Source organism: Sturnira hondurensis, unplaced genomic scaffold, assembly GCF_014824575.4.
Source record: "Sturnira hondurensis isolate 20B ecotype Veracruz unplaced genomic scaffold, ASM1482457v3 Scaffold0006413, whole genome shotgun sequence".
Lineage (NCBI taxonomy): Eukaryota > Metazoa > Chordata > Mammalia > Chiroptera > Phyllostomidae > Sturnira > Sturnira hondurensis.
In genome coordinates, this window is record NW_028079044.1 from 18,634,526 (window position 1) to 18,662,344 (window position 27,819).

At 55.6% G+C, this 27,819-nt stretch overlaps 1 protein-coding gene across 16 annotated transcripts in view; it reads right to left on the minus strand.

Moving 5' to 3' along the window:
• DYSF (dysferlin) overlaps positions 1 to 27,819 on the minus strand; it is a 201,053-nt gene that overhangs the window by 68,071 nt on the left and 105,163 nt on the right. For all 16 annotated transcript variants that reach the window (XM_037048124.1, XM_037048120.1, XM_037048122.1 and 13 more), the window contains 6 exons: positions 16,778 to 16,871; positions 16,198 to 16,275; positions 8,334 to 8,515; positions 5,643 to 5,783; positions 4,820 to 4,849; positions 3,370 to 3,399 (listed from right to left, as the gene is read on the minus strand). In XM_037048124.1, the coding sequence (XP_036904019.1) occupies positions 3,370 to 3,399; positions 4,820 to 4,849; positions 5,643 to 5,783; positions 8,334 to 8,515; positions 16,198 to 16,275; positions 16,778 to 16,871 (555 nt within the window). The remainder of the gene's footprint in view (positions 1 to 3,369; positions 3,400 to 4,819; positions 4,850 to 5,642; positions 5,784 to 8,333; positions 8,516 to 16,197; positions 16,276 to 16,777; positions 16,872 to 27,819) is intronic.

Here is a 27,819-nt window from a genome sequence, read left to right on the forward strand (position 1 = left end):
CCCCACCCAGCTCGTTAGGAACAACATGTTGCTCTAATTACACTTGGGAGGAAAAACAGTGTTTTAAATTAAGGCCTAGGGGAGGGATGGGGGATGGGGGACCACTGGGTTTATTTTCCTGATTGCAAAACACCAAAGTTTTCCTTCTAGTGGATTTGGGGGTGCAGGAGAGTACCTCTTGTATATCTCAGGCTAAAAGCCGTACTCTGTCACCTGGATTTGGAAAGGTGAAGGGAGGGACCTCTGGTTGGCCCCCTAAGCCCCAGTGAAAGCAGACACAGAGCATCCGGTCCCTTCTACCAGGGCATCCCCTCCGAGGGGCAGGGCAGAAGCTGAAGCAAGGACACTACTGCAACCACACCCCCTTCGGTGGTCAGGACCACAGCCCCGGAGCCTGCCTGAGGCCCCCAGGTGCGCCTTGCTCTGCACGTGCCATATCCTAGGGACCTCTGGTTTTCAAGGAATGAGACACCCTTCCCTCTTCTGCCACGTCTGTGTGTGCACGTGTGTGTGCTCTTGCAAGTGTACACTCTCGCACACACTCGAGCGTGCATATGCACACTCTCCAGTTCTCAGGAAATCTAAAATTGCAGTTTCTTTGAACTCATTCCCCTTGGCAGCACGGACGGCCTTTGTTCTCCAGACAAAAAGGAAAAGAAACGAGACAGAGGGCTCAGAAGAGGCGGGAGAAGGAGGGAGAGAGGGAGCCAGGGCCAAGGAGCAAACCGAGAAAGAGGGAAACTCGAAGGGAGAGAGGGAAGAGGGGAAGGCAAGCAGGGCTCAGGAAAGGGGGGAGACAGCAGGCGACACAGAAAGGCGGGCTGGGGAGCCAGGAGGGAACCGCCCCTCCATCCATGCCATGACCCGTCTCCCAGACGTCACCCAAGCCTCAGTGACAGGACGTGACAGTTCCCCTTTCCTGCCAAGGCCCCCAGAAAGGGACCCTCCCGACAGGCATAAAGCCTGAGGGAAAGAAAAATCTTACCCAACAAACTTGCCCCAAGTGATGACCTGTCCCCAGCCCAAGGCCCCTGGATCCCTGCCCCCCCTCTTCTGCCAATCCCTGCGTCAGAAGTGAGCTCAGCGTTACCTCTTCCAGGAAGCCATCCCCACTGCCCTCCATCGGCCCTGGGAACCGTGGGTGAGGACAGACAGCACCTTACCTCATCCACAGGCACTTTGCCCCCACACTGCCTGAGGCTGCACTGGCCCCAGGCACTCCCCACAGGAGAGAACATCCTTAAACCACCCTTCAGAGTCACTTAAGCCTCCTAGCTGATCTCCTCCTGCCCTTTGCTTCCCAAACTATACCCCCAAGACACAGCCAGACAACTTCCTAATCACCCATCTGCCCACTCTGCTCCAAGAACCTAAGTTCCTGGCACAGCTCCTCACGGCCCTCCAGGATGGCCGGAGCGACCCTCTCGGGATCACGCTGGTAGCCTACATGGGGATGAAGGGTGAATATAAGGCCAGAGCTCAGCTGATGCAAAGACAGAAACTTCCTACACAGGCATCAAGCTTCCTGCGGGACCAGTGGCAGCAGCAGGACCTTCCTGCCTCCACCCAGGACCAGCGGATTCTGGAAAGCGAATAGGACCCAGGACCTTGGAGTGAGGCTCAACCTTCAAGTACAGGAGAAATGGATGCACTAGGGGCCCTAGGGCTGGGGTGGGGGCCCCTGGGAACAAAGGGGTCACAATGTCTTCTGGGGTGGTTCCCTGGATGAGTTGTTACTCCTTTTATCATTGAAAGCCTCAGGCCCTCTGACCCTGATGGCTTAGCTTAGCCCTGGGCCCCAGAGCTCCCCAGGACTTGCTCCCGCCTGACCCTGGTGACCCGCACCCCGCCTCAGCCTGTGGCTGGCCCTGCAGTGGGACACTAGGTCCTCTCTGGGGTCTGGACCAAAAACTATAAATTTGGATTTGCTTCCTGACAAGGAGACCACAGCCAGCTCCTTGCTCTCAGAATCTGAGCCTTCACTGTTATATATTACAAATCCAGTTATTAAGGATTTTAACTTTTTTTTAATAACTCATCCCTGGGCTGGGTCTTTTTCGGAGCAGGCTGTGGGTTTTGGCCACAGAATGCTCTCAATCGAGAGAGAGGGCTCCGTGCTGCTTCCCTGGACAGGGCTGTGCTCCTCTTTCCAAATCGGCAGTCTTTCCAGCTGCAGCCAAAAGCGGGAGGCTGCCTGTCAGGCGCAATTATGGCCAGCTCGTTTGGCAGACCCCACCTCGGTCTGGGAGCAAAAGGAAGTGAGGTAAGGGGCGCGGGGCCTGCAGATCCCACATCCTGACCCTGTATTTTCAAGTCCAAATTGTACTGAAAATGTCAAATGGTGTTCGCTCCCTGCCTGGGGATTCCCTGAAGGCAGGAAGTAGCTGTCCTTTGCCCAGCCCCCCATCTGAGTAGGGCTCTCAGTCCTGTCTCTCCACCCAGGACTCTGCCCTACTCATTCATAAAGGCCCGCACACAGACGTGCTCCTCACCTGCCGTGGCACAGGACGGAGTCTTGCTTTATCTGCATGCAAACCCCAAACTTCTAGAACCTAGGAATCCCCAGCCCACCCAGCCCCTAAATCATTCAGGCCCTAACCTGGTGGCTGGCTCCTTGGGCCAAAGGCAAAATTCCTACCTTCTTCCTACAACAATGTCTGGCTAATGCCACCTCCACCAGAAAGGCTTTCCTTGGTGACTCTGGCCTCCTATGAACATTTTCTTCTTGAAAACACTCCACCTGGTCCTCAGCCAGATGAGACTGTGTATTGCTATCCATGAGGCCTTAGCCTCAAGGAGGGCAGCAAGCCCTTTGTGGCCAGAATCATTCCAGGACACACCCCAGGCAGCCCTGGACCCACAGAGTGTGGGGAGTAAAATTCAGATAGGTCCCTGCGTGACAGATGCCCACCAAGGGACCAGGAACCCTGACGTCTCCAGGGCACCTGCCCAGGGGATGGCCTTTACCTTCCCNACCTTCTTCCTACAACAATGTCTGGCTAATGCCACCTCCACTAGAAAGGCTTTCCTTGGTGACTCTGGCCTCCTATGAACATTTTCTTCTTGAAAACACTCCACCTGGTCCTCAGCCAGATGAGACTGTGTATTGCTATCCATGAGGCCTTAGCCTCAAGGAGGGCAGCAAGCCCTTTGTGGCCAGAATCATTCCAGGACACACCCCAGGCAGACCTGGACCCACAGAGTGTGGGGAGTAAAATTCAGATAGGTCTCTGTGTGACAGATGCCCACCGAGGGACCAGGAACCCTGATGTCTCCAGGGCACCTGCCCAGGGGATGGCCTTTACCTTCCCTCTGTCTCTGCTCCTCACCCACCCCAACCACCGCCACAGCCATGAGGGTCTGCCTCACCTCTTCCAGGATCCGTGATGTATCCTGTACCTGGACCACATCCAGGAGATGGTGAAAAGAGAAGAGGAGGGAAAATAAAAGTTCACCATTAGTAACAAGGAAGACTAGGCTGAGGCAGAGATCAGCATACCAGACATCTAAGAGGAGCCAACAGAAACCCCATGCCATCCAGACAAGCACCATGCCCTTCTAGCCACGCCCTCCACAGGGTCCCTGAGAAAGAAGGTGTGATGGACATTGATGCGGAGGGACTGGTAGGAGAGGAGGCCAAAACATAAACAGAGAGCCCAGGCATCTCTGGAAGTGACAGGAGAAAGGGGAAATGGCAAACAGGTGGTGGGAAGGGTCCAGACCTGGGCTGGGACCCCAAGAGACAGAAAGGCCTCAGGTCCTGGAGCTGCTGCTCCTATCAGAGCCTGTGAACTTGGAAAGCCAAGAAGAAACAACCAGATCCCCAGGATCTAGTAGACTGCAATCAGGAGCTTAAACTTGAGAGGGCAGGGAGAAAGACAAGGTTGGGTGGGGGGAGAAACAAAGGGCAGAGTGGGAAGCAGGGGCAAAGGACGGCCTGCATGGTAGGTAAGAGCTGTCTGCAAATTGTGTGGGCTGCCTCATAAAAGGGAGGCTTCCAAACACAGCCTGGATGACCAGTTTGCAAAGCTGCAGCTGAGTCAGGCCAAGAATAGTATTTCCTGAGGCAAATTACCCCGGGTACCACTGTGAAGGGTCTGCATTTTCTAGTGTGACACCCAGGAGAAGGAAGGAGAGCAGCGACAAGGGACCAAGTCCCCATCACTAGTGGAGGAAAGAAACCCGGTTGCAGTAGGAACAGTGAGTTGGGAGCTATGGTCTAAATCAGAGCTTCTGAAACTCAAGTACGCATCAGAATCCTCAGAGGGCTTGTAAACACACAAGTTACTGTGCTGCTCCTCAGATTCGGCTTCAGCAGTTTGTAGTGGGACCCAAGAAGGATTTGAGCAACATCCCAGGTGATGCCGCACAGAGAACGCTGGCCTAAACGGATGGCTGGTGGCCCTCGCTGCACATTAAAATCTCTGGTAGCTTTGAAAACTACCAGTGCCTGGGCCACACCCTGAAAGACTGTTTCATTTAGTCTGGGGTGGGGCCCGAGCACTGGGGACTGTTAAAGCTGCCCAAGGGTTCTAACACACAACTTGGCTAAGAGCCACTGGGCTGGAAGAACCTAAGGACCCTTCAGTCTGAGAGTACGATCTCACTCTCAGGGAAGACGGGCAGAAAAGGCCTGAGCTGGGCCAGGGCCCCAGCCCCTGTCCACACCACCCCAGGGCCCTACTGAGCCCTCCTCTGCCTAAGGGCAGGAAGGCAGGGGTGGATGCCTGCTGCCCTTTCTAGCAGGGAACAGAGCTAAAAACACAGAGAGGCCAGCAAGAAGAAAAACTGAAGAAGGAAAACTGAGAACAAGACTTACCTCAAAACCAGGAATATGGTGGATGGCCGGCTAGAGGGAAGGAAAAGAGCTTTGCTGAGGTGCTTGTCATTCTGGGCTCCCCGCAACCTCCTTTCTGCCCTGGCCAGGACAAGACATCTCCAACCACAAAAGGACACTCAGGGAGCATGTCAGTGATCAGACAGCCCAGTGGTCTGCAAACACTTTTCCTTGGAGACCCTGGGTCCCCTCAGAGCTGCCTGACAGTTGGTGGGAGGGTGCAAGGAGAAGCCTGGCCGGCCATATGCTGTGTGCCCCTCCAGAACTTCCCCTGGGGCAGCCCCACTCCTATCCAGCTTATGTACTGGGGCTCAATCACAGTAAGAGCAAGATTGATGATATAGTTCTAACCAAACCCGCTGTTTTATACCAGGGTCACACAGCTAGGCTGTAGCTCAGCCAGCACTGGGGCAGAGGCCCTGCCCTTGCCTGTCCTTGGAGTTCCGCACCGCACCCCCATCACAATTAAGCCCCTTCTCCCCAATGAAACCCTCCTCCCAGAAACAACCTCAGAATAGGACCTGCAGGAAATGCATCCAAGGGCCAGGGGACTCAGACATTCCAACACAGTCCAGATCCCAGCATTCAACCCCCAAATTAGATCACGTGCTGACTTAGGGTTCAGAAAAGATGGCTGAAGCCAATCTCAGCAGGAGGCCTGACTTCATGCAGTGCTCCCCATTGAGTGCAGTCCCCTGGTAGGGGAAGAGAACGTATGGGCAGCCCCCTGCCCTCCATCGGGCTGTCCCTGCATATTCCCCCTGGTACTCCCTGCCTCCTGGATCTGGACATGGCCCAGCCTCACCTTTTCCCTCTGGATGAGCTCAAAAGAGGCCAGCAGCTCACCCGCCGGTTGGCTTCCCCTGGTCAGGGGAAACCAGGATAGCCGGGGCATCCGGTCCAGGCTTGGCTGACAGATGCAGCGTCCCATAAACTCATCTGCACCCTGGACAGGGAGTGGAGAAAGAAGAGTCAGCATCCCCCAACCCAGAGTTCCAGTGGCCTTGGAGGGATCGCCAGACTCATACCCAGGCTCCAGAACTCCAAAGGGCAGCCCCTGGTGCTGAATGGCCAACTCCACCTCCAATAAAGGATTCAGGAACAACAGTTGGGGCCCTAGTCACTGCTGCTAGATTTGAACTCCCATCGTCTGTCTGTCAAACCAGCATTGGCCTTGTTTTAATATAATCGAGATCTGAGCACATTAGACACAGCACGACAGGATCCTAGCATTTCTCTAATGGCCTCACAGAACAGGCATTTGACATTTCCAAGGACTTTTCATCTGTTCACTTTACCTTTAAATTCTGCCACCTTTCAAATAAGGCAACTACAATCACACGATCACACTCATCAAATTATGAGTCTTGCTAAAATGATGTTTCATCTTGTTATTCCTTTGCTTAGGCACCTTCCAAGGCTCCCTACCGCCCAGAGGATAGAGTCCAAACTCTCCCCCTGGGATGGAAGGTGCCCTCACCTCTCCTGCCTTGCCTCCTTGCCTTCTCACACATTCTCTGCCCCAGCCCGCTGGTCTTGGTTGGCCTCCCACCCCTGGCCTTTGCATGGGCCATTTCCAGCCTTACTGCCCTCTACTGTTTTTAGCCATAACTCAGAGCCCTGACCAAGGTATTCTGTGACCTTGCTGGCCTGTGGGTTCTGCCCCTCCAGGGCAGGGGCAGAGGACAGAATGTGGGTCTCAGTCAGCTGGTGCTGCAGCCCCCACACTGCCTGGCAATTTGCTCAAGACTCTCATCTGGAGAAACCCAGAACAGGCCTGGGAGGTATCACCCCTGCTAGGGACATCGTAAAGAGCCACTGTGGAATAGCCATCAGCTGATGCTTAAATGTCCACATCAGCAAGTGACAGTCCAGCACCAACCACTCAGATCAGACACCAGCCACAGCATTGGGAGGGCTCCTGAGGGCCCCTCTTGGCCCAGTGTCATCCCATTGGTGGGTCACAGAGAGGCTGGGGGAAGGGGAGTCCTTGCAGAGCTCGGGCAGCCAGGATAGCAGGAGCTCAGGGCAATGGGTACTTGCCAGCAACATGGACTTGTTTTGCTGTGTTGAAAATGAACACAGCCTCTGCTCTCCCCCAGGACCCTGAAGCCCCACCCAACCAGAAGAGGCCATGGCTTGCACAGTTCCTTCAGCTTAGTCCCTTGGTCCACACCCTCCTGGTCCTCCTGCCGCCCTCCTCTTCCTGCCACAAAGGTGCCAGACCCTGTGCTCTTCTCCAGACGCTCCAAAGTAGACGCCAATCGCTCATTGCCTCCCAGAGAACCAGCTTCTCCTTCCACAGGGAAAACTCACAGGTTGGCCTCCCCAGCCCAAGCCTATATTGCCCACTGCCAGCTGGCCCCTCACCACCTGCAGGACAACCTAACAGCTTCACCTTCCCCCACCCCCTTCCTCACACCCCCCCAGGGCACTTGACCTCCAGTCATGACAACTCTTTCTGGAAACATCTTCCAGACCCTGCCTCCATTCCTTTCATCACAGTGCAGCCCCCACCCCAGGAGGTGACCTCTTTGCCACATGCCCCACCCAGTCTCTCTCTTTTCTCTTCTTCTTAAAACATTACTCTGACCCTTCACTCCCCTCCTCCCCTGGTCTCATCCTCTTTCTCCTCCTTCCCCACCTGCCTTCCTCCGCCTCCTGGTGCCTCACTTCCCCCGGGCTGTGCTGGAGTGTCCTTCTACCTCCTCCCAGTGCCCAACCCCACATTTCCTCCAGGGTCTACGCCTTCTGCACCTTCCACACCATCTTCCCACACATTCCAGCCCAAGGTGAGCTCTCCCTCCCAGGAACCTTCCAGAGCTGCACTGTCTAATGCTACAGCCACTAGCCACTGGCTGCTTTTAAATTTAACGCTTAATTAATTATAACTAAATAAAATTTAAAATTTAGTTTTTCACTCGCATTAGCCATATTCCAACTGCTCAAGAGCCACATGTGGCTAGTGGCTCCCAAAGCATTTCCAGCAGCAAAGGACATTCTGTGGGACAGCTCTGTTCAAAGGGCCCTGGCTATGCCTCAGAGCCAGCAGGCACTCAGAGACCCGCTCTCTCCCCAGAGGATTCTCTGTCTGTGGGTGAGTCCCATCTACACTGGGAAGCTAGAGTGGGGCCACCCAGCCCAGCATACCAGTGCTCAATAAATGTCAGCACAGCTCTCTGATGAGAAGGGATTGGCCCATGATCATCTAAGCAAGTTAGAGGCAGAGAAAACCCAGGCTCTTGACCCACAGCCAATGGCCCATTCCAGCTCTGTCCCCTCTCTCTGCCACGGGTACCGCACATGTGCTAGCAATCCATTTTTAATCACCCTAAAATAGTTTTAACCACTCTGTAGTCTGTGAGCTCAGCCATCAGTCCCAGCCCTAGGGCACACCCATCTGGTTGGGGATCTGTCCCTCACAGCAGCATCTGTCCCTGGGCCCCTGGAGGAAGCAAACAGTGAGGGGACAAAAGAGGAAGGCAGGCAGACTCACATAGGTGTCATGGTCATAAAGCTCCACCACGATGCTGGGTGGCTGCTCGGCGATGCTGGCTGGTTCGCCAAAGATCTCGATCTCGTAGAAGATGAGCGTCTGGTCCCAGGTGGGGTTCAGGGTGTTCTTCACCACAACGGTCTTCTGGCTCTGGTGCAGGAAGGAGACGATTGCGTAGGGATCTGTGTGGGCCAGGGGCAGGGGAGGGAGACAGGACACAGCACAGACTGTGGGAGTTGCCTGCTTAGGAGTCACTCAGGCCACGGAGCTGGAGCAGGGCTGTGGCTGCCACTCCGGTGCAACATCATCGTCAGGCAGAAGTCCGCCTCCCCGGGGCTCTCCCTGCCTTTCCTGAGCATCAGACGGGCGAGCCACGACGGGGGAATGGAGCCTGGAGCCAGGCAAGGGGACACAGAAATCCAGAGGCCTTCCCCTTCTGGGCTCCATTCTGTGCTGGACTCCAGGGGGCAAGGTGCAGGTAGAAGAAGCAAATCCTTGGATGGCTCATTCATTGGTTCATTCATTCATCCAACAATCATTTATTGAGTGCCTTCTGCATGCCAGGCTAGGGGCCAAGAATACAATTGGAGCAAAACCATAATCTATGCAAGCAAACATAAAATGACAATTTTGATCAGTGCTTTGAAGACTAGATATAAGGTGCAGTAGAGCATATGAGGGGAAAACTTCTTTGAGGAAAGGAGAGTAGAACAGAGATGTTGGTGCCAACAGCGTGGTATACCTAGGGCTGAATTTCAGCAAACTCACTCAGGCTGCCACCAGGAGAAGAGACTGGAGGGGACAGAGTGAGTGCAGGAAGACCGAGTATGAGGCTACCGAAGAGCCCAGGCAGAGGTGGTGGTGGCTTAGATAAACAGCACATGGACCCAAGGGCTGTTCAATGGCTCGTGTGAGAGAAGCCGTAAGGCCCCTGAGGCTCCTACTGTTCCCAAACTCCTTTCCAGCGTGCCAGCCTCAGCCACACTTGTCTAGGTCTAGGTCTGGGTCTAGTATAGGACCTGAGAATTTGCATTTCTAACAAGTTCCCAGGTGGTACCAATCTGCCTTCCAGGACCACACTTTGGAAACCAATGCAAGAGAAGGACCTATAGGACTGAGTGCATGTGATTTAGCAAAGGGGCAGAGGGCTTGGAGAAGGGGCTCTTCCCACTTCTCCCATTAGGGCATCAGCCAGGAAGAAGTGTCCAGCTTGCTGCCATTTTATAAGACTCAAAATGCCAAATGCTGAGGGCACGTGACAAGGAAAGCCTAAGGATTCAGGAGGCTAGCAGCCGGGTGCTAGATAGCTATCTGGGGGAGTGGAGCCCAAACACTGTAGCACGGCCCTCACCCTTTGCAGCTGCTCTGTCCTGCAATATCTTGCATTCTCTGAGCCTCACAGTCCAACCCCAGTGCTGTCTCTAAATAACTGCCATGTGGCCTCAAAAGGGTGCTGGGATGTCCAGCTACAATCCTGGGGCTGGCACGGGGAGATAGAATTTCCCCACAAATGGGAGGTGAGTAGGACGAGCTCCTTGGTCTTAAGGAGACCAAGTGGCACACCACGGTCACTGCAGCGGAGGCAGCAGAGAGCGGCCAGAGGAAAGGTGGGAGGGCTGAGGTGGGCAATGGGAGGACTCCCACCACGGGATGGGTGCATCAAGGTCTAAGATTCTGGCTGTCACCTAAGGGGCCAGTTTTAAGAGAGGAAAGGATCTGAGTTAGGAGACAGAAGCTGGAGGCTGAACAATGGCTGGGTTCAGCTAACAGCCAGCAGCTACTATCCTGGGCGGGCTTGTTAGCTGCAGGCACAAAAGCACAATGGGGTCAATCCTGGAGGACTTCCTGCAGGAAATTGGTTTGGAACCTGATTCTAGGGGTAGAAGAGAGCAGTGGGAAGCTTTTGGCAGGGGAAGGGGCAGGGAAGAAATGCCACCACATCTCACCACCCGACTTGGTAGGAGCCTTCTGGCATGGGGCTCCCCCTTCCATGCACCAGCCTGGCAGGGCTGGCCCAAGCCCTTCCCTTCCTGTCCCTGGCAGGGCCCAGCGGCGTCTGTGCATTTAATGAAACCGTCTGGCTGTGATACCATCAGCTCCAAGCTCGGCAGAGAACCTCTCCCTGGTTCCAGTAAAGGAAAGAGGGAGCGTTCCGATAAATAAAACCATATTAGAGAGCCGGCAAAAAAGCCCCTTTTGTTCCCACCCCCTGTGCTTCCCAACGCTTTATTTTTATAAGCGTGCGAGGCCCAGACCGACCGCGTTTACACAAAGATCACAATTGCACATTGTAGCGGCTGCGCACACTGTATTGGTGTTGGCAGCACCCCCCACACTGGCCCCTGAGCAGGCCGACTCCTTCCAGCAGCCCCATCAGCACAGGCAATGAGCTCAGTGCTGGGGGACGGGGAGGGGGTGGCTTTCAAACAAAAATCACCCAGACCCACACACGCACCCCGCCCGCCCATGGGAGGAAAAAACACACAACAAAGGCATTGTAAAGAGCAGGCCTGGAGGCCTGGGGCCTCAGACACTGGGCTACTGTGTGCTGGGGCCTGGCCTCTCCCCCTACAGGGGCCAGCCCCTCCAAAAAAAAGAAACAAGTGGGGGTGGGTGTTGCTAAGCAAGGTGGTCAGATGAAGGAAAGCCAGACAGACACACAGACACATCCCTCTTCTAGAAAGCCAAGATCAGGGAGAAGCAGACCCCAAGGAGGGGTGAAGGGCTATCTCCTCCCTGTCCACCCCAGCCCAACATTCTCCACAGGGTCAATATACCACAGGACAGGGCCATCCCCGCAGACATAGGGAGCAGCACCAGAGTTGAGATGAAATGCCGCTGGCCTGGAGCCCCCTGAGCTGCCCTGGGAAGCTCTGGCCTCAAACACGGATGGTTTGACCCGACAGCATCCCCATGAGAGGCCTCGGTAGGTGATTCTTTTGCTGGACCTGGAGCCCTGTTTCCCCAGCTCTGCTTCTCAGGCTTCCCTAGAGTCCAGGGAGGAGGCCTCCGCGGTCACCATCCACTGAGCTTTCCTCGTGGGCCTTCCCACCAACCAGCTCAGACCACTGGAACGGGGCACAGGGCAGGCCGCACCATCCCACTTGTTGGAAGGAAGAGCCGTGCCGCAGGAAGACAAAGTCCGGAGCCCACACTCATGCTCATGTCACAGGACTAGCCACTGTGACTCCTAGCCCAGTGCTCCTCGGCCGTGTTCACAGGAAAAGGGTCCCTAGGAGGGAGCGGACTGTATCTGGAGGAAGGCACCGCAAATGAAAGTTATAACACAGCACCACTTTGCTATAAAGTGAAGAAAAATTGTTTCGATTCATAAAACCCAGTGTTGGCAAATACTTGATGAACTAGGTACACTCTCCTTCAGTGCTGGACGCAAATCAGCAACTCTTCAGGAAAGCAATTGGGCACTATGCCCAGGAAAACATAAAACTGTTTATACCCTATTTCCTATATTCCTGGGAATCATCCAAATTAACCAAAAACCTATATGTACAAAGATGTTCACTCCAGCGTTAGTTGTCATCCATCATTCATTCGGTATACAATCACTGACTAACGAGCATGTGGTGGGTGAGGTTGGTGCTAGGAAGTAGAGAGGAATGAGTCTTGGTCCGGCCCTTAAGGTCATGCCTACCAATCGGAGGTGGTAACTAGGCAACAGTCACGGGCCGAGGTGAGATGCGCCTTAAGAGTGGAGTGCACCAGGTGCCAGTGGGGGGGGTGCCCAGTGTAGCCTGGTGGCACCAAGTCAGTCTTCCCAAAGGTGGTCTCCTACCCCACATCTCAGGAATGTGGAAGTTACCAAGGCAGACCAGAGAAAAGTGGGTGCCTCGGCATCTAGCACCAATGAGCAAAGGCACCAAAGCACATGGACGCTTGGGAGACAGCCAGGCATTGGTGTGGCTGAGGGAGGGAAAGAGCACCAGGGGCACGGGGACAGAGGACAAGGAGGGGGCAGGCAGGCCACAAGAGGTCCTGGATTCAGGCTGAGCACCTCGACCTGGATCCTGCGTAGATCAGTGCTTCCCAAAATGTGCTAATGAGTGCTTAAACAGTCCGACAGGCCCCTGTTTCTACAGCCAGCTCAGAGCTGCTCCGTGCCATGTGCATTGTAAATCTCTCAGTGGGCGGTGTTTCCCAGTGTCTCCTGCTCAGGAACCCTTTTTAAGGGGAGCATTTCACAAGCCTCCAATGCACTTTGGAAAACAGCTCCTTAAGCTCAACTAGAAAATCCCCCCACAAGAACCAGCCTTAACAGAAAGCTGTGCTTCCGACGAGGGGTCCCCGCCTGGAGTCCAGACACAGGAAGCCCAGAAGTAAGAACACCCCAGCCCTACCCAGGAAAGACTGTGAATCTGGGGAACACTGAAGCGCTGGTCCCCAGAGACGTAATCTCAGCTGTGGGCAGCCACGGCTCATCAGCCCTTGCTCCAGACTGGCCCAGCAGCAGCCCCCAGGACCACCCAGCTGGCACAGCTTGGACCTTTCCAGCAACCACGAGGCCAACAAAGAGAGCACAGGGCCTTTTGTTTCCTTAACAGATGCCCCGCCCCCGTGGCAGCTGGTCCACTCACCATCTTTCATTCCCTTGGTTAGCCAGGTCAGCCTCCCGAGCCCACTGACCTGTGGGACTCCCAAAGATGAGTCTCTGGGTCCCTCACTCTAAGGGCCATTCTCTGGAGTGTGGTGACCTCAAAACAGCTGCCCAAGTGTTGTGAGTCTTGGTAGCAGCTCCGTAAGCAGAGCTTATGGTTGCTTCAAACTACAGCAATGCTGGTGTCCAGCTGGGGCAGGGGCAAAATAGATGGCCACCTTTGAGAAATACCCCCAGCTCCCTTTGAGAAATATCAGCCTGTCATAAAGAGCAACTTCAGGGAAGTGACTCCGCCCATGACGTATGGGGTTGAGGTCATGAGGCCTCTTAAGTCCTCTCAAGTCATATCTTTTCTACTGAAAGTAAGTTCAGTGCCTTCTCCAGACACTTACCAAGCAGTGGCAACCCCAGCCCAGTATCAGAGAGAAGTCATTTGAATTAAACCTCATCCTACATTTCTTATGCCAGATCACTACACAGGCCACACACCCATAACCACATGCCACACGAACCCCTTCAATGGCCTACAGACTTGTGCTAGACACACACTCAAACCCACCCGGGTGACGCCCCCAGGCAGCCTGGACCACAGTATCTCCACAAGTCTCCCCTTCCCGACGAGTTTAATATTATTCCACAAATGTTTCCTGGGCAATTCCTGCGTGTTCCCCCAAACCCTGGCCAGGCAGAAGGCAGCAGACACAGCCGGGTCTCTAGGCAGCCCCAAGGCCTACTTACAGGGGACAGGCAGGGAGCACAGCCTGGGGTCACGGAAGTCAGCCCCCGTGGGGCAAGGCCCAGAACGCCACTGGTCAGGGCTTCCAGAGGAAAGGACTCTCTGTCCCAGACCCCCAGCGGGCCGGCCGGACCATGGGACGAGCCACAGACTCTGTGCTGGACCCTCCCCTGGCCCCAGACATTCTGGATTCACACATGAGTTTCCTCTGAGAAACGCCAGCCGGCGGCCATACACAGCCTCCGGCCGCCAGCCACCCCAGGGTCAGTTCCAGGGGAGAAATTGCTTTGGTTTAGATTTGGGAGTGAAAATAAACACTCTGGGTTTTATAGGTTCACCCGTGTTGGCTGCTGCTTTCCTTGCCAGCAGCTGCTCAATCAGGCCTTTCATTCAGAAGCCAGTGGCCTCTGAGGAAGCCCTGGGCAGTGCCCTCAACGCTCAAGGGATGTTTATTTGGGGGAGGGGGTGGGGCCAGGACGGAAAGTGTGACGTCGTCGCTATAGGCCAGTGCAGGGCTGACGCAGGCTACAGTCACTAGAGGGGCACACCAACGCCTAGCACAGGTTCCTTGGAGGAGTTCCCTCCCTTCAGGGTCACCCCAGCCTGGGCCACAGAGCACCTGAGCCCCGCGTCACCACCACCCCACCCACACTGGTGGCCTGCACCCCCACCTCTCCCGCTTTCTCCAAATGAAGAGGAAACAAGGTTGGGCATGAGTCAACTTCTTTTTTTTCTCAGGGTACATATTCTGAGTATCAGAAAGCCTCCGGGCAAAGGTTCCCGAGTTGCAGCTGCCCGCCCCTGGCCTGCCAACCCTCGCCTGCTGGTTCCCAGAGTGCTTTGCAGAGGGCACTTTCAGGACCCTGGACCCAAAGCACAGAGAAGAGACAGCTCTGTGTACCCGCACCTGGCTGCACAGGGCTGGTGAACAGGTCCCTGGGAAGGTGGCGGGGTGGGGGCACTGCAGGGAAGCACAGCTGCTGGGAAGGAAGAACCAGAGAAGTCCCCCCAACCCCACAGAGAGGGCAGGGCCTGGCCTGTGGCTCTGAGCTGTGGAGCTGTCCTGTGAACAGATCACTCTCGAGCAGAACTCAGTTCTGCTCAGGCATTTGGAGGGTGATATGTCACCTGGCGGGTATTTGACTCAAGCAATTGAATTGAGCTGTCTGTCTGTCGCAGCTTCTGTTATCTACGAAACAAGTGTGTTAAATACCTACCTCACGCCACTTGTCAGGGGTGCGGGAAATAATGTCATTAACGCACCAGGGCTCCCAGTGAGCGTTTCAGTGAAATGTTCATTCTTGAGACATTGAATGCTGCAGGTTCAAGGGTAAGACAAGGCCCCTCCCCAGAGGAGCTCACAGTCACAGAGGGAAGCATGTGGCAGAGGTAGGTGGCAACTGATATGTGTCGTGAGTCAGGGCTCCAAGAGAGGTGCCAGGGAAGTGCTGGCCAAGTGCCGACAGCCAGAGTCATGGGCATCTGAGTTGGGTCTTGAAGGATGAATAGGAGTTCTTGGTGTTGAAAATAGAGAGAGAATGCATTCCAGGCAAAAAGAACACTGATTGCAAAAGCAAAAAATATGGTAAATGTTGACAAAAGCAGGTGGGGCCAGAGCTAATGGATAGAGGGCATCAGGACAAACCGAACTGGCAGGGCGCACGGGGTCAGATCACACGAGAGTCACCTGCCAGGCTGAAGAACTAAGGATTTGCGCATCGGTATCTACATCTGAAATCAGTGGGTGACACGACCAGATCTCAGGGGCAGTGCAAAGGGAAGCAGGGAGGTCAGGAGATGACCAGAGTGTCCAGATACAAAGGCACAGGTTTTGTTCTCAGGGACATCAAGAGAGTTTCAGCCAGAATCAACAGACTGGGTGACTGACTGCCGGTTCCCAGCCTGAAGGGTAACAGCGTTCGCCGATGTGACACCCTGACCAAGTCGGGAAATGCAGAGGAGGCCTGGACTGGGGTGGGGTGGGGGCAGCCTGTCATAAGAAGTTCAGTTTGGATGGATGAACTGAGGTGCCTCTGAGGCATCCAGGGGGACATACATAAGATGTGGCTGGACAAGACCTAGAAACTTCCCTAACGTGAGTGGTCACTAATGCTGGGGGAACAGGGAAAGGGGGCCCCAGTGCCCAGAGGAGAGGACTCAGACCGAATGTTGGGAATATCAGGCTTAGAGGGCAGTGAGCACCGGGTAGGAACAGGTAGAGTATTAGGAGGCTGCAAGCCACCCAGGAGAGAGGGTACTCTGGGGCCAAGGCCAGAGGAGCTTTCAGGAGGGGATGGTCAGTAAAGCCAAACCCTGCAGAGGGGTCAAGCAAGCCACCTGACAACTAGGAAGCCATAGCAACCCTGGCAAAGGAGCCATCCCCACAAACCCAGCAAACACAGCCCCCACCTGCAGAAAAAGCCCCAGGCTCTGACCCCAGGGGTCCAAAGGCCTGAGGGCTCAGTCCCCCTGCTTGCAGTCCCTGGTCTCTGGCTTTCCTCCCTTCTGTCACCTACCAGAAAAAGAGTCCTTGTCCATCGCAGGCAGGTCCCGGGCCTGGTACACATAGCACCGTAGATGGTAGCGGTTCCCATCTGCACCGAGGAAGAAACGGAGATGCCAAGTAAGCAGCTGGAGGTGGCTAAGCGCTGTGGCTAGAGGAAAGGGTGAAGTCTGTCCCTAGGGAGGGCAGCAGACAGAGGGACTGAACAACAGAAATGACACATGTCATCCTCTGCAGAAGTGGGCCACTTACAGAGTCAGAACACACCTGATCTCAAAGGTGGACACCTGAGCAATGTGTCCTTGGGCCTTGCAAGAGTTGGGGAGAGGGGGCTGATGAAGAGGGGAGTGGGGAGAGGCCAAATGGGTGATGGAAGAAGCCAGATTGCACGAGGCCTTGAATGCTCGATTTGAAGCTTAAAGTCGACACACACACCATACACAGACGGGCATGTGCGTGTGCATGTACACACGCACACGCCGAAAGGCACACAGACCCAGTGCTCCACAGCCCCACATACACAGCTGACCACAGCCCCAGACAAGCAGAAGGGTAAGGCCGCACACCCACGTCACCCTTGAAGCATCACTTACAATCGAAGATGCAGGAAATCGTGGGTCTGTTCACGCCAAAGCTCAAGGTGGAGACAGACACGGGATCCTCACTCCTGTCATCCACCACGCCGCCCTGGAGACACAGAGCTGGTCACAGCAGCGTCTGACCCCAAGCCTGAAGGGAGACTGACCCAGAGAGTCCAGCCCCCGGATCAGCAGATCCCTGGACAGTGCTCCTTGGCTGCAGAGAACCTGGCCATCAGCCTCTGGCTTCACTCTAGGGTAGTTCATCCTCGCCTACAGTCCACGGACTCCAAAGTCAAGTCCACAGAGAAATTGTTTCCCTCTTAAGGAAACCAGACAAGGCAGAATGGAGATTTGAGTTGCTCCAGTCCAAGAGGTTGGAGTTTGATAGGAGGAAGGACTGTAAGAGGACCTGCGGAGAAAGCCCAGTGGTGGCCTGCCCACTGGGGTGAGTTACGAACAGTCGGAGTCTGGAGGGCCCGTCCAGTGTCCCTGTCCTCCCCTGTGGGTCTGCAGACAGTGCTGGTGGCAGGGACGCGCAGGCACTGACTGGGTGCCCAGGCTCAGACTGAGGCCGGGGCAGGGATGGGAGCAGGAGGCAGTGTAGGTCTACACCAGGACTCAGAAACCTGTCTGTGCATAAAACCACCCCATGCCTCCCCTCCCCGTGTCTGCGTTGGCACTGGGCTCCAACCGCTAGGCAGTAAAGCACCCCCCCAACCTGATGCCTACCTCTCTGGTGCACTGATCCCCATTGCCACCTCTGCCACCCTGTCACCCCTCACTGGGGTCCTGTGCAGTTGGGGAGCTTAGGGACCCAACAGGGACCAAAGCCCATACACGAACAGGAAATGGCCCAGTCACACTCCAGCCCAGCCTCCCAGACTCAGTCTTCTGTGACATCAGGCCCACCAGCCTTCCTTGGCCGGGAGCCCAGCAGAGGGCTGGGCAGAGCTGGGCAGAGCTGGGCAGCACTCCCACACTGCCCACTCCCTCTGCTGCCACTCACATCTCTCCGAGTCCCTCTCCCCTCTCCCTCACCTGCTCCGTCCCTTGCCCAGTCCCTATTCCCCACACACAAACACACATGCCCTTGAAAGAAAATCCTGGCCTCCCTTGGACAGACTTTCAGCCCTGCTGGGCCCACCCAGCCCCCGGTGCCTCTAAATACAAAGAGTACGGCCACCTCTGTGCCCCTCCTCTCCAAACCACATCCCCTCTCAGGTCCTGGCCCCAGACCCCCTGTCCAAGAAGCCTCCCCGGATGCATCTGCCCACACCCAGCGCAGAAGCAGAGCCATCACCCACAGTCACCATTTGGTTCCCCAGCCCAAATCTTTCGGTGGTTCTCACTGCCTGACAGCTCATGGTCAGACCCTCAGTGACCTGCCCCACCTTCCCCATTCACACCAGGGCTCATGTCCCTCAAAACCAGTCCTCACCTCCATGCAGGCCACACTCCTCAAAGATGGCCCAGACTCACACCTGCTCCCATCCCAAGCCCATGGACAGGCCAGAAGTGCCACCACCATCCCAGTCCTGCCCTGGCCATTCTAGCCAACAAAGAAAATGCATCCAAAACGTTGGCCAGTCTTCCTCTGCTCCTTCCCTTAAAAGGGGCCCATATAACACACACGCAGGAAAGACTTGTAACTCTGCTTCCCCGGGGAACTCACCGAGGTTCTAATTCTATTGGGAGGGCTGCAGAGCTCCTGCCATAGGACACCCCGTCTCTGACAGGGGGAAGCACTGACCCCCTTGCTTTGGCCACAGCTTTAACACAAGCTCTGGAACCAGGTTACTTGGGTTCCAATTCTGGCCCTGTCATTTACTAGCTGTGTGACTTTGGGCAAGTTGCTTAACTTCTCTGAACCAGTCTCTCTATAACTTTGGGATAATTCTACAGTATCTGTCTCAGAGAGTTGCTGTGGTTATTAAGGAGATAAATTGCGTACCACTTGGCACATAATACATGCTCAAGAAATGTTTGGTATCAATCATCTTAGAGAAATGAGAAACTGGCAGGACAGGGAAGGGTAAGTCAAAAACTGTGAAGTTAGCAATTGTGCTCAGGGATGGTATCCACATATCCCATATTTGTTCAAATTTATTCTGGGAGCTGGAAAAGTGGACACAGCCAGAGGCACAAATCAAAATCAATCAAGCAATCAGTCTCTCAACAGACACATCCGAGCAGAATAAGAGGGAGAGGTATCATCCTACAGACAGGGAAGGCTACTACAGAAGTACCCAAAGGCCACCGTACCTGAATCCTCCCTCCCAGGCAGGGGTGGACCCCGAGCATCCTGAGCTCCCACCAGGAGGGCATTCGGCCTGGCTGTGCTGTGCTGGCATTCCTCCAGAGCACGCACCGAGTCCAGCCACTAATGGCCCCCAGTTTTAGGGTCTGTGGGGCCAAATGTAGGGCTGGCCCTGGGGGGCCCCAGTGGGCCACCCCAGGTGTGAGTTGAACACATGCCAAGGAAAGCAGATCAGGACGCAGCAGATGGCTTGGCCAGCCGCTGGGCTCAGCAGTGCATAGCATCTGCAGCTCAGTGTGCTTTGGTCCGGGGTGAGGAGGGCTTGGCTTGGGCAGGGTGGAAGGCCCAGGACTCTGTACCTCAGGCTGGCAACACGCATGTGCCCCTCACAAAGGTAGGTAGCCGCAGTAAGAGCAAGAAGCAAGGGCGCCTCTGCCTCCCACAGCCCCCAGGAATTCCTCCTCTCCCTCCAGGTGCCTACAGGGACCGCCCAGCTTGCAGATCACTGCCAGCACACATCCCCACTCACCTCACACCTCCCCTAGCTGCCTCCCATCAGCGCCACACCCACCAAAGGCCTCTGTCTGGGGCTTTGGCAGCACTTTCTGGGTCTCTGTCCAAGGGCAGGGCCGCCTGCTGCGATCAGAAAAGGTGTACCCCTCTCTGGGATTCCCACCAAGGCTGGGGGCTGGTAACTCAGGCTCGCTCCATGCTGGCCCACAGCAGGCACTGGCACCGAGAAGGACCATTCTTCGGAGGGAGAAACCAGGGTTTCCTCCAGGAATGCCCCTTAGGCTGCCAGGCGTCTTCCCTCTGTCTTGTCTCCAGCAGAGGTGCCCACTGCCAACACCCCTGGCTGCCACCCTGCCCTGCCATTCCACAGGGCCCCCTGCCACCCCCACTCTAATCTGCCACCCAAGTGTGGACCTGCCTCCCCCTCCTTTGCTCCTCCTAACTGACACACACAGAGGGGGCGTGTTGGGAAGAAGATGGGAGAGCCAGGAGGTAGGCTGAGGGACACCCACTAACCAGGGCCCTGGTTCCCACCCAGGGCAGAATTCCACCCTCACAGCTGGCCAATGTCTCCACATCCTCCAGCCCTCTCAGAGGGACCTGAGCTCTTCACGCCTCCCCTTCAGATCCTGGGAGAAGGGGGAGGCCAGCTCTGCCTCCCAGCCCACCCACGGTCTCGGAGTCTCTGGGAGTCAGGAACTTGCCTGGAACTCACAGCGTGGGTCAGGCAAGGGGAGCCGTGGTGCCACAGGGAAGCTCAGTTCCTGACACTCAAGTTCCTGGTTGTACAGCAACAATCATCGGGTAACACCCAAGGCACAGGACTATTAAAAACACAGGTACTTTCAACCCTGGCACTACACACACTTTGGGCCAGGTGATTATTTGTTGTTGGGGCTGTCCTGTGCATTGTTGAATGTTTAGCAGCTCCCAGGGCCTCCACCTAGTAGATGCTCATAGCATCCCCCCACCCACCCCTTAGTTGCAACCACCAAAACATCAGCTCAATGTTCCCTGGGGGATGGAATGGAGAATTGAAATTTCCCCTAGTTGAGAACCACTAGTGAAAACTAAATAAAATGCACCCACTGCCCTTGGCAGGTCCCTGGCACCAGGTAAATGGTGCTGACAGTGGAAGTTTAACCCTTTCATCTCTCCAGCCTCATGTTAAACATCTTCCCTCTTCTGTTTGCCCTTCCACTTCCTATAAGTTTGGAACCCATCCCCTTCCCTCTTCCACAAGACCTTTGCATGGGCTTTTCTCTCCACCTGGAATGTCCTCCCCAACAAGCTGACTCAAGCTCATCCTTCAGCTCAGTAACTGCTGAGGCCTGGACACCTCCTTGACTGCCTAGCTGGCATCAGCATCCCCTACCCAGCCTTGCCTTGCTTCTCTCCTGCATCCATCTCTCTGCATGTACAGGCAACACATGCACACTCCTTTCTCCCCTGCACCCAGCCCAGCGTCCGGCACTGAGTATCCACTGAAAACTGATCACATCAATCACCAGCATCCCTCACCCTGAGCCAGGAGTGCAACACCCAGACCTAAGGTCCCAGGGGAAGGGACAGGAAAGTATGCATCAGACAGCACCCTCCCACCCTCAGCAGGCTCGGGGTCTAACACCAGCACAGAAAGGACAAGTGATGCAGACTCATGGCACCCCAGGGTGGGGCCATCGGTGGGGTGAAATGGAACAGGGTGGATTCCCCCCTCCCCACCCCACCCCCGGGAGCTTAGGGGAAAGGCCTGGCTGGAAGGGTGGATGGAGGAGTGGGGAACACAGCCAGGAGAGAGAGGGTTGGCTTCCTTCGGTTCTCACAGGCTGCAGGCACAGCTGACGCTCCGGTTTCCACCCACTCGACCTTCACTCCCAGTCCACACTCTTCCTCAGCCCAGGGCCAGGCCCAGGGCATCGGGTTTCCCGCAGTCACATTCCTGCCTCCATAGCTCATGTCAGTGAGACTCCCAGGCGGGGGCTGGCAGCCACACGGTCTGCGGCCACGCACTCTGTCTTGGGGCTAGCTGCGTAAGGGATCCTGCTGCTCGCCCAGGGCACTGGGTGGCCTCCAACTGCTGCTACCCGGCTGGCAGCCATGGCTCCCTGGGGGAGCCTGAACTCAGTTAGAAGTGTGAGGGACTCCCTCCCGCCGCCCCCAGGGGTCCCCAGAGCCAGTGACCAAGCCCACCTTAGTCTGCTGATGGCTCTGCCCCAAGACCGTATGTGGCCACCCCCCTGGGAGGAGGTGGACAGGTTCTAGGGAAACAAGCAGTCTATGAAGAGGACTCCTGAAGTGGCCTAAATTGGGCCCAAGGCCAGCTCAAGACCACTAGTGTGTCTGAGATTCCTTCTGCACCACAGGTTGTCTGCCCCAAGTACACACACCTCCTCCTCCTGGCGATGAGGCATTGCCCCATCCAGGGCCTAGAGGTCAGGTTCAGGATCTACAAGGTGGAGGCAGGAGGGGGACAGAGGGGCAAGAGCAGAGGAGAATGCAGCAAAGGGACACAGGCTGAGCAGCGAGGCTCCCCAGGCTGAGCAGGCAGGGGACAGAGCCACAGGGGCCACACCCAGGGTGGTCAGGAAGGAAGAAACCGAGCCTCAGAGGCATCCTGGGGCCCACTGAGTACTCCCTTCCCCAGCACAGTCAAGCAGATGGGTATGGGGGTCAGCCGCCCTCCTTGCTTTACAGGGAGAGCTCGATTCCTACGCATAGTGGACCCAAAGAACACAGATGACAGCTGTTGGGGAGGGATTCCGCCATTTTGCAAGGCAGTTGTTAAACACAGCCATTTGTAAACATTAAATTATATAACTCTAAAACTACAGAAATTAATTCAAAAAACAAAGGTGATAAACGCTCAACTCATCGCTTCTTAATTATTTTGCTACTTCTTGCTGTCATCCTGCTGCTGAGGTCATGTTCAGCATATCTGTGGGTGTACAACCCATCTCTTCCCATGGCCACGCTTGATGACATCACGTTGTGGGCACGGAGTGGTCGTGGCAGAGACCTTCACACCACGGAAACCAGCAAGTGCTACGAACTGGGGTGAGCGTGTAGCCTGGATCTTTTTCTGGGGAGTCTGCTGTCAAACACAGACCCGTGCAGCGTAGGGTGGGCAGCCAGGCCCTCCTCCTCACTGCGGCCCTTGCTGGGGCCCCTAAAGAAGAGGACAGCCCCCTACACTGCGCAGCCCATCACTGTCCACACGCTTTTTCATGGTACGTGTGGGAGAAAACACCGCTAGAGTAATTATTACTTGTCTTCTCCGTGCCTCAGTTTGCCTAACAGTAAAAGGGGAGTAAGAATAAAACCCATCTGTTAGGACTGCTGGGAGCTTAAGGGAGACAATGCAGGCACAGGGAGGAGCGCTATGCTTGGCGCGCAGTGTGCGCCCTAGAACAGCTGGCCAGCTTGGTCCACGAAGGCCAAAGAGTCAGTCCTTTGGCCTCGGAAGTCCATATGGTCTCCTGTGCAGCCACAGCTGAGCACAGAGCACACACACCAATGAGATGCCTGTGTCGGTAAAGCCCTGTTACACGAACGGCCCTGGGGCCAGATTCGGTCTGTGGGCCCTGGGTTGCTGACCCCTGCACTAGAAGGAGAGACTATTTTTGTTATGTTGCTATCACCCCCATCTGATAGGTGAGAAAACTAGACCCAGAATGTTAAAGCCTTCCCTCAGGTGGTGCAGCAAACTAGCCAGAGGAGCCAGGGGCCTCAGCACTCTTCTTGGGGCCCTCTCCAGCTCCTGCTTCCCCATGGAACTCAGCACCTGAGCGGGGCTTGGGGCAGAACAGGGCCAAGTGCCAGTCAGGGCCTCAGGGAGCTCAGGGTCCACATCACTGCCCTGGCTGCTTCCAGGGAAACCACAGGCCAGCAGGCCAGGCCAGGAGGAGAACCCTTTAAAGGGGAACTCGGGAACACACAGACCTCCCCTCCTACTTAGGGCTGATTGCAACCTTAAGTGGAATAGCAGCTGAGGGTGCAACCCCATTTAATTTACAGCTGGAGCCAAGGCTTGGAAGCAGCTGCTAAACTCCTTGCAAAACTACTGGCCGGCCCCTGGGGAGCAGGGGTGGAATCAGGAAACCTGGAGAGTCCACGATGCCACGTGTGGGCTGGCGCAAGTGTCTGTGTCCCTCTAGGGTTTCCACGACTTCGCGTGTGGAGGTTGCACAGAATGCTCTCATAGGTTTATCCCATCACAGACTGCCTCAGTAATTAGGATAACTGTATGCCCCAGTTTTCCAGGAACAGCCAGCTGCTTTCCAGCCTGGTCACTAATAGCATCCCAGACCAGCTCAGGAATTATAAGACCACCCTGGGAATGGTGGATTCAGACCCTCATTCGCACATAGTGACGTTGGGGCACCCAGCACATCCACTCAGCTGTGACACACAGAAGCATTCATGTGCTGGCACTTCGTCCCAGCTACACCAACACATAGTTGGGCCTGTCAAAGATCGGTATCCAAACCCTGAGCTACACTGACCCGGGCTGGGGGAGGGGGGGCATTTAGAGGAATTACCCAAATGTTTTTCTGTGTGGGAGAGCAGGAGGGGCAGGGAGGCCCCTGCTTGAGAGGGCAACCAACTCTGAAGCTGCCCTGCTAGCGCAATGCCAAGTACAGAACAGGTGCTCAATTAGCATATTCAAGAAACAGAATCCAGAGACACCACCTCCCAAAGCAGCAGACCCTGCCAGGCGCCTTGGTTACTTAACAGAGCAAACCCCTCTCACCACCCTGGCGCTGCCCTTGCTAAAGGTGCCGCTCTGGGAGCCATACCTAGATGCCCCTCGCACACAGGGCTCCATCCAGGTCCAGAGACCGCCCCTTCCCTCCCCACCCACATCTCTCCTTTTCAGTCAGTTCAAGTCTCAAATTACTCCCTTCCGGCACCAGCCTCTCCCTGACCCTCCACAGAACTCCTGGCTCCCAGCTGCCCTTCCCTGCCCTCTGGCTGGGGTTTGGAATGCTTCTCTCCATAGGTCCTCTCCACTTCAGGTCAGGACTCAGGCCTCTGCCCACCAACTGGAGGCTTCCTGGGTGGTGGGGAGGGCCTTGGTTACCAGCTCCGCTCCAGCTGCCTGAACTCTCCAGGGAGGCCAAGCTACCTGGCTACAAAACCAGAGGGTGATGCCCATAGCCAAGGGCTCTAGCCAGCTTCCCAGGGCCCTCCCTAGTACCCCACTCAAGGGGTATTATGTCTGAGTAAGAGTGAGGAGATCCTGGGGGGAGAGGGCAGAAGAGCCACTGTTCCTGGTTCCAGAACTGACTCGTGCTGCACCGCTGGGCAAACTCCTTCTCAGGCCTCAGTGTCTTCTGGGGTGACAGGGGCTCAGAGCATGTCTACAGCGGCCCTGCCCAACATACTTCCTGCAATAACGGAGCTGCCCTACAGCCGCCCCGTCCAGTGCAGCAGCCAGGTGTGGCTAGGAGCACTGGAAATGTGCCTGGTGTGACTGGGGAGTGAAGTTTTCTGGTTTCAATTACTTTCAATGCAAATCTGAATAGCCACATATGGCTAGAAACTACCCAATTGGACAGTGCCATACTGAACCTCAGTCTCCCCAGCTACAAGATGGGCAGGATAACGGAATCCAGCCTTCCAGGGTCACTGCGAGACTAGACGAGACAACACATGCAAAGCTCTCAGCCTGGTCTTCGGTACGTGGCAAAGTGGATTTCGGTGTACTTCCTGTCCTCTCTGGGTCCCGGATTCCCTTTAGAATCGAAGAAAGCCGTGGACCTTCCACCAGCATTTCCCATCACAGACATACACTGCACAAACACGTCACATGTGTGCACACAGCATATGCATGCCACATATCTGCGTGTATGTACCAACATATGTGCACATTGCACACATACCATGTGTGTGCACACACATCAGGCACATGTGCACACACAAATTGCACTCACACCCACAACTTTACACCCAATTTCAAGAGGTTCCAGCAGCTCCAAAGCCAGGTGGAGAGCGCCTTTCGAACACAAAAGTTTCTTCCTGCTCTAAATGCTCCAAGGCTAAGAGAACGAATTGCCGAGTCTCCATCTCCTTCCCTCCCTGCCTGGGATCAGGCATCTCAGGAAACCCTTCCTGACACTCAGGGCCAAGCTCAGAGACAGGGCTCTGGAAAAATCCTTGTGTGTGGAGGGCAGGCACAGGGCAGGGGCGACAGGACGGATTCTGTGAGCTCATCCCAACAGCCGTCACCAGAGTTCCCAGAGAGGCCGGTGGCGTCAGGAGGGGGTGACTGGGTGGGAGCCCGCGGTGGCGGCAGCAAGGGGTGTGGGGCAAGGAGAGGGAGGCTGGATGGAACGCGCTATAATAGCAGCTTTGTGCTCCGCTTCCCAGCTCCCTGGGAACGCCAGGGAGATTATGAAACCCGGTGTCTTTGGGAATGCCAGGATATTAGCTGGAAAAAGAATAATACGAAAATAAAATAATGCTCACGATGGAGACAGCAGACGATTAGCAGACGGAGCCAGGGCCTCCTGCTCTGTGGAGGGAGCCAGGCTTGGCCCCAGCAGAAGGTTTCAGGGAAAGGCTGCCGTGCTAATGAGCAGACAGAGCCTGCCTTCCAGCGAGACGTCTTCAGGAGGGGAGCTGGCAAGTGGGGCTTCAGGAGGGGAGCTGGCGAGTGGGGCCCAGCTTGCGGTGAACACGTGGGCCAGGGAAGAGCGGTAGAAGGCGAGGGGGCGCCACAGGCCTGGTCCTTGGGCCCAGACACCCAGAAATGTCAGATTATCAGGAAGGCCACCTGGCCACCTGGCCACCACCTGCAGTCCTTTCCTGGCCTCCTTCAAGCTCTGCCTCCCAATGTCTTCCCCAAAAAGCCTCTTTTCTTAGACACTGTTACTCTGGAAAGACTCTCATTCTGCACCCCTGCACTTCAAAGAAGCAGATTCTACCAGGTTTGTTTACATTTCCATATGAATGTCTCCCTTCCTAATCACTAAGGAATTCCCCAGGGCCAGGCCTCCACTGTGAGATCCAGGGATCCATAGAAGTAAAGAACCCTTTTCTCCCACTGAGAAGCAGGGAAGACATGTCATCTTTCCCTGTCTCCCTCTCTAGGACCCTGGCCACACACTTTCAGCCAAGAATGGACACACCCTGCCTTTCTCTCAGAGGGGCATCCAGCTGCCGGGGTTGAGGGGGGGTTCAGGAGAGGGATGAGGTGGCCACCTCCCTCATGTTCATGATGCGCTACGAAGTTTATGTCCTCGGTACCCAGAGGCGGCCCTCAGACCAGCAGCATCGCCTCACGCAGAAGCTTGTGAAAAATGAAGACTCTCACGCCCCACCCACACACTGAATTGAGAGTGCCTGTTTTAACAAGTTCGCCAGATGGCTCCTGTGTCCCTTAGGGCAGAAAAGCACTTCTTCACATGTGTCATGCCCTTAATCCTTACAACACCTACAGGGTGCAGTGACGTTCACAGCGAGGTAACAGAGTCATCTAAGGGATGACCAGGAAGCAGAGGAAGCAGAGTTGGAATCAAACCTTCACCACTCAGAAGCCTCATGGGTCCCATCATACTCCACCAAGTAAATCTGTAGGCACGGGTGGCCAGTGGGCAAAGGCCAGCATCCAGGACAGTAGCTGGACCCTGGCACATGGTAAACCCAGCCGTCTGCCCATGTGCTGCAGAGTGGACTCTGGCCCCAGGCCTCACTGGGTACCGGTGAATCCTAGGACGAGGAACAGCAGGCTCAGGGATGGGAGCCCAGGCTGGCCTCCGTCCTGGCAAGAAGCACATAAAGATGGCTGTGGAAGGAAGGTACATACGCATGTATGCATGTGTGCAAGAGTGTGTACATGTGTGTGCTTCTGTGTGTGTCGTGCAGGTGGAGGTTCAATTTAGCAAGTACGGAGTGGTCAGACAGTTCCTGTCAAATGGGCCCATGGCCCTGTCCAAATGTCGGCCACACCTAAAGTCTATATGCAAGTTGGTAGCCCTCCGACTACAGGCTGTGAACGCAGTGACTCCACCCGCCATCCGCCCCGGTTCTCCAGGTCAGCAAAGCTCCCCAGACCTGGTCAGCCGCACTGTGCTGGCGCCCTCGCATATCGCAGGCAAGCACACGGGGCTCACAACCCATCACCTTCTCGGTACTGCTGACTGGACATTTGATCTCAGTGCTCCCTCACAACACTTTCTCCCACAGAAATACTAAACAGATTGGTTTCTCTGTTCCTAGGAAATGTCCCGCTTCATTCTCCCAGTTACCAAGCCACGAGGGACCCCCAGCCTTGCTCGTCCCC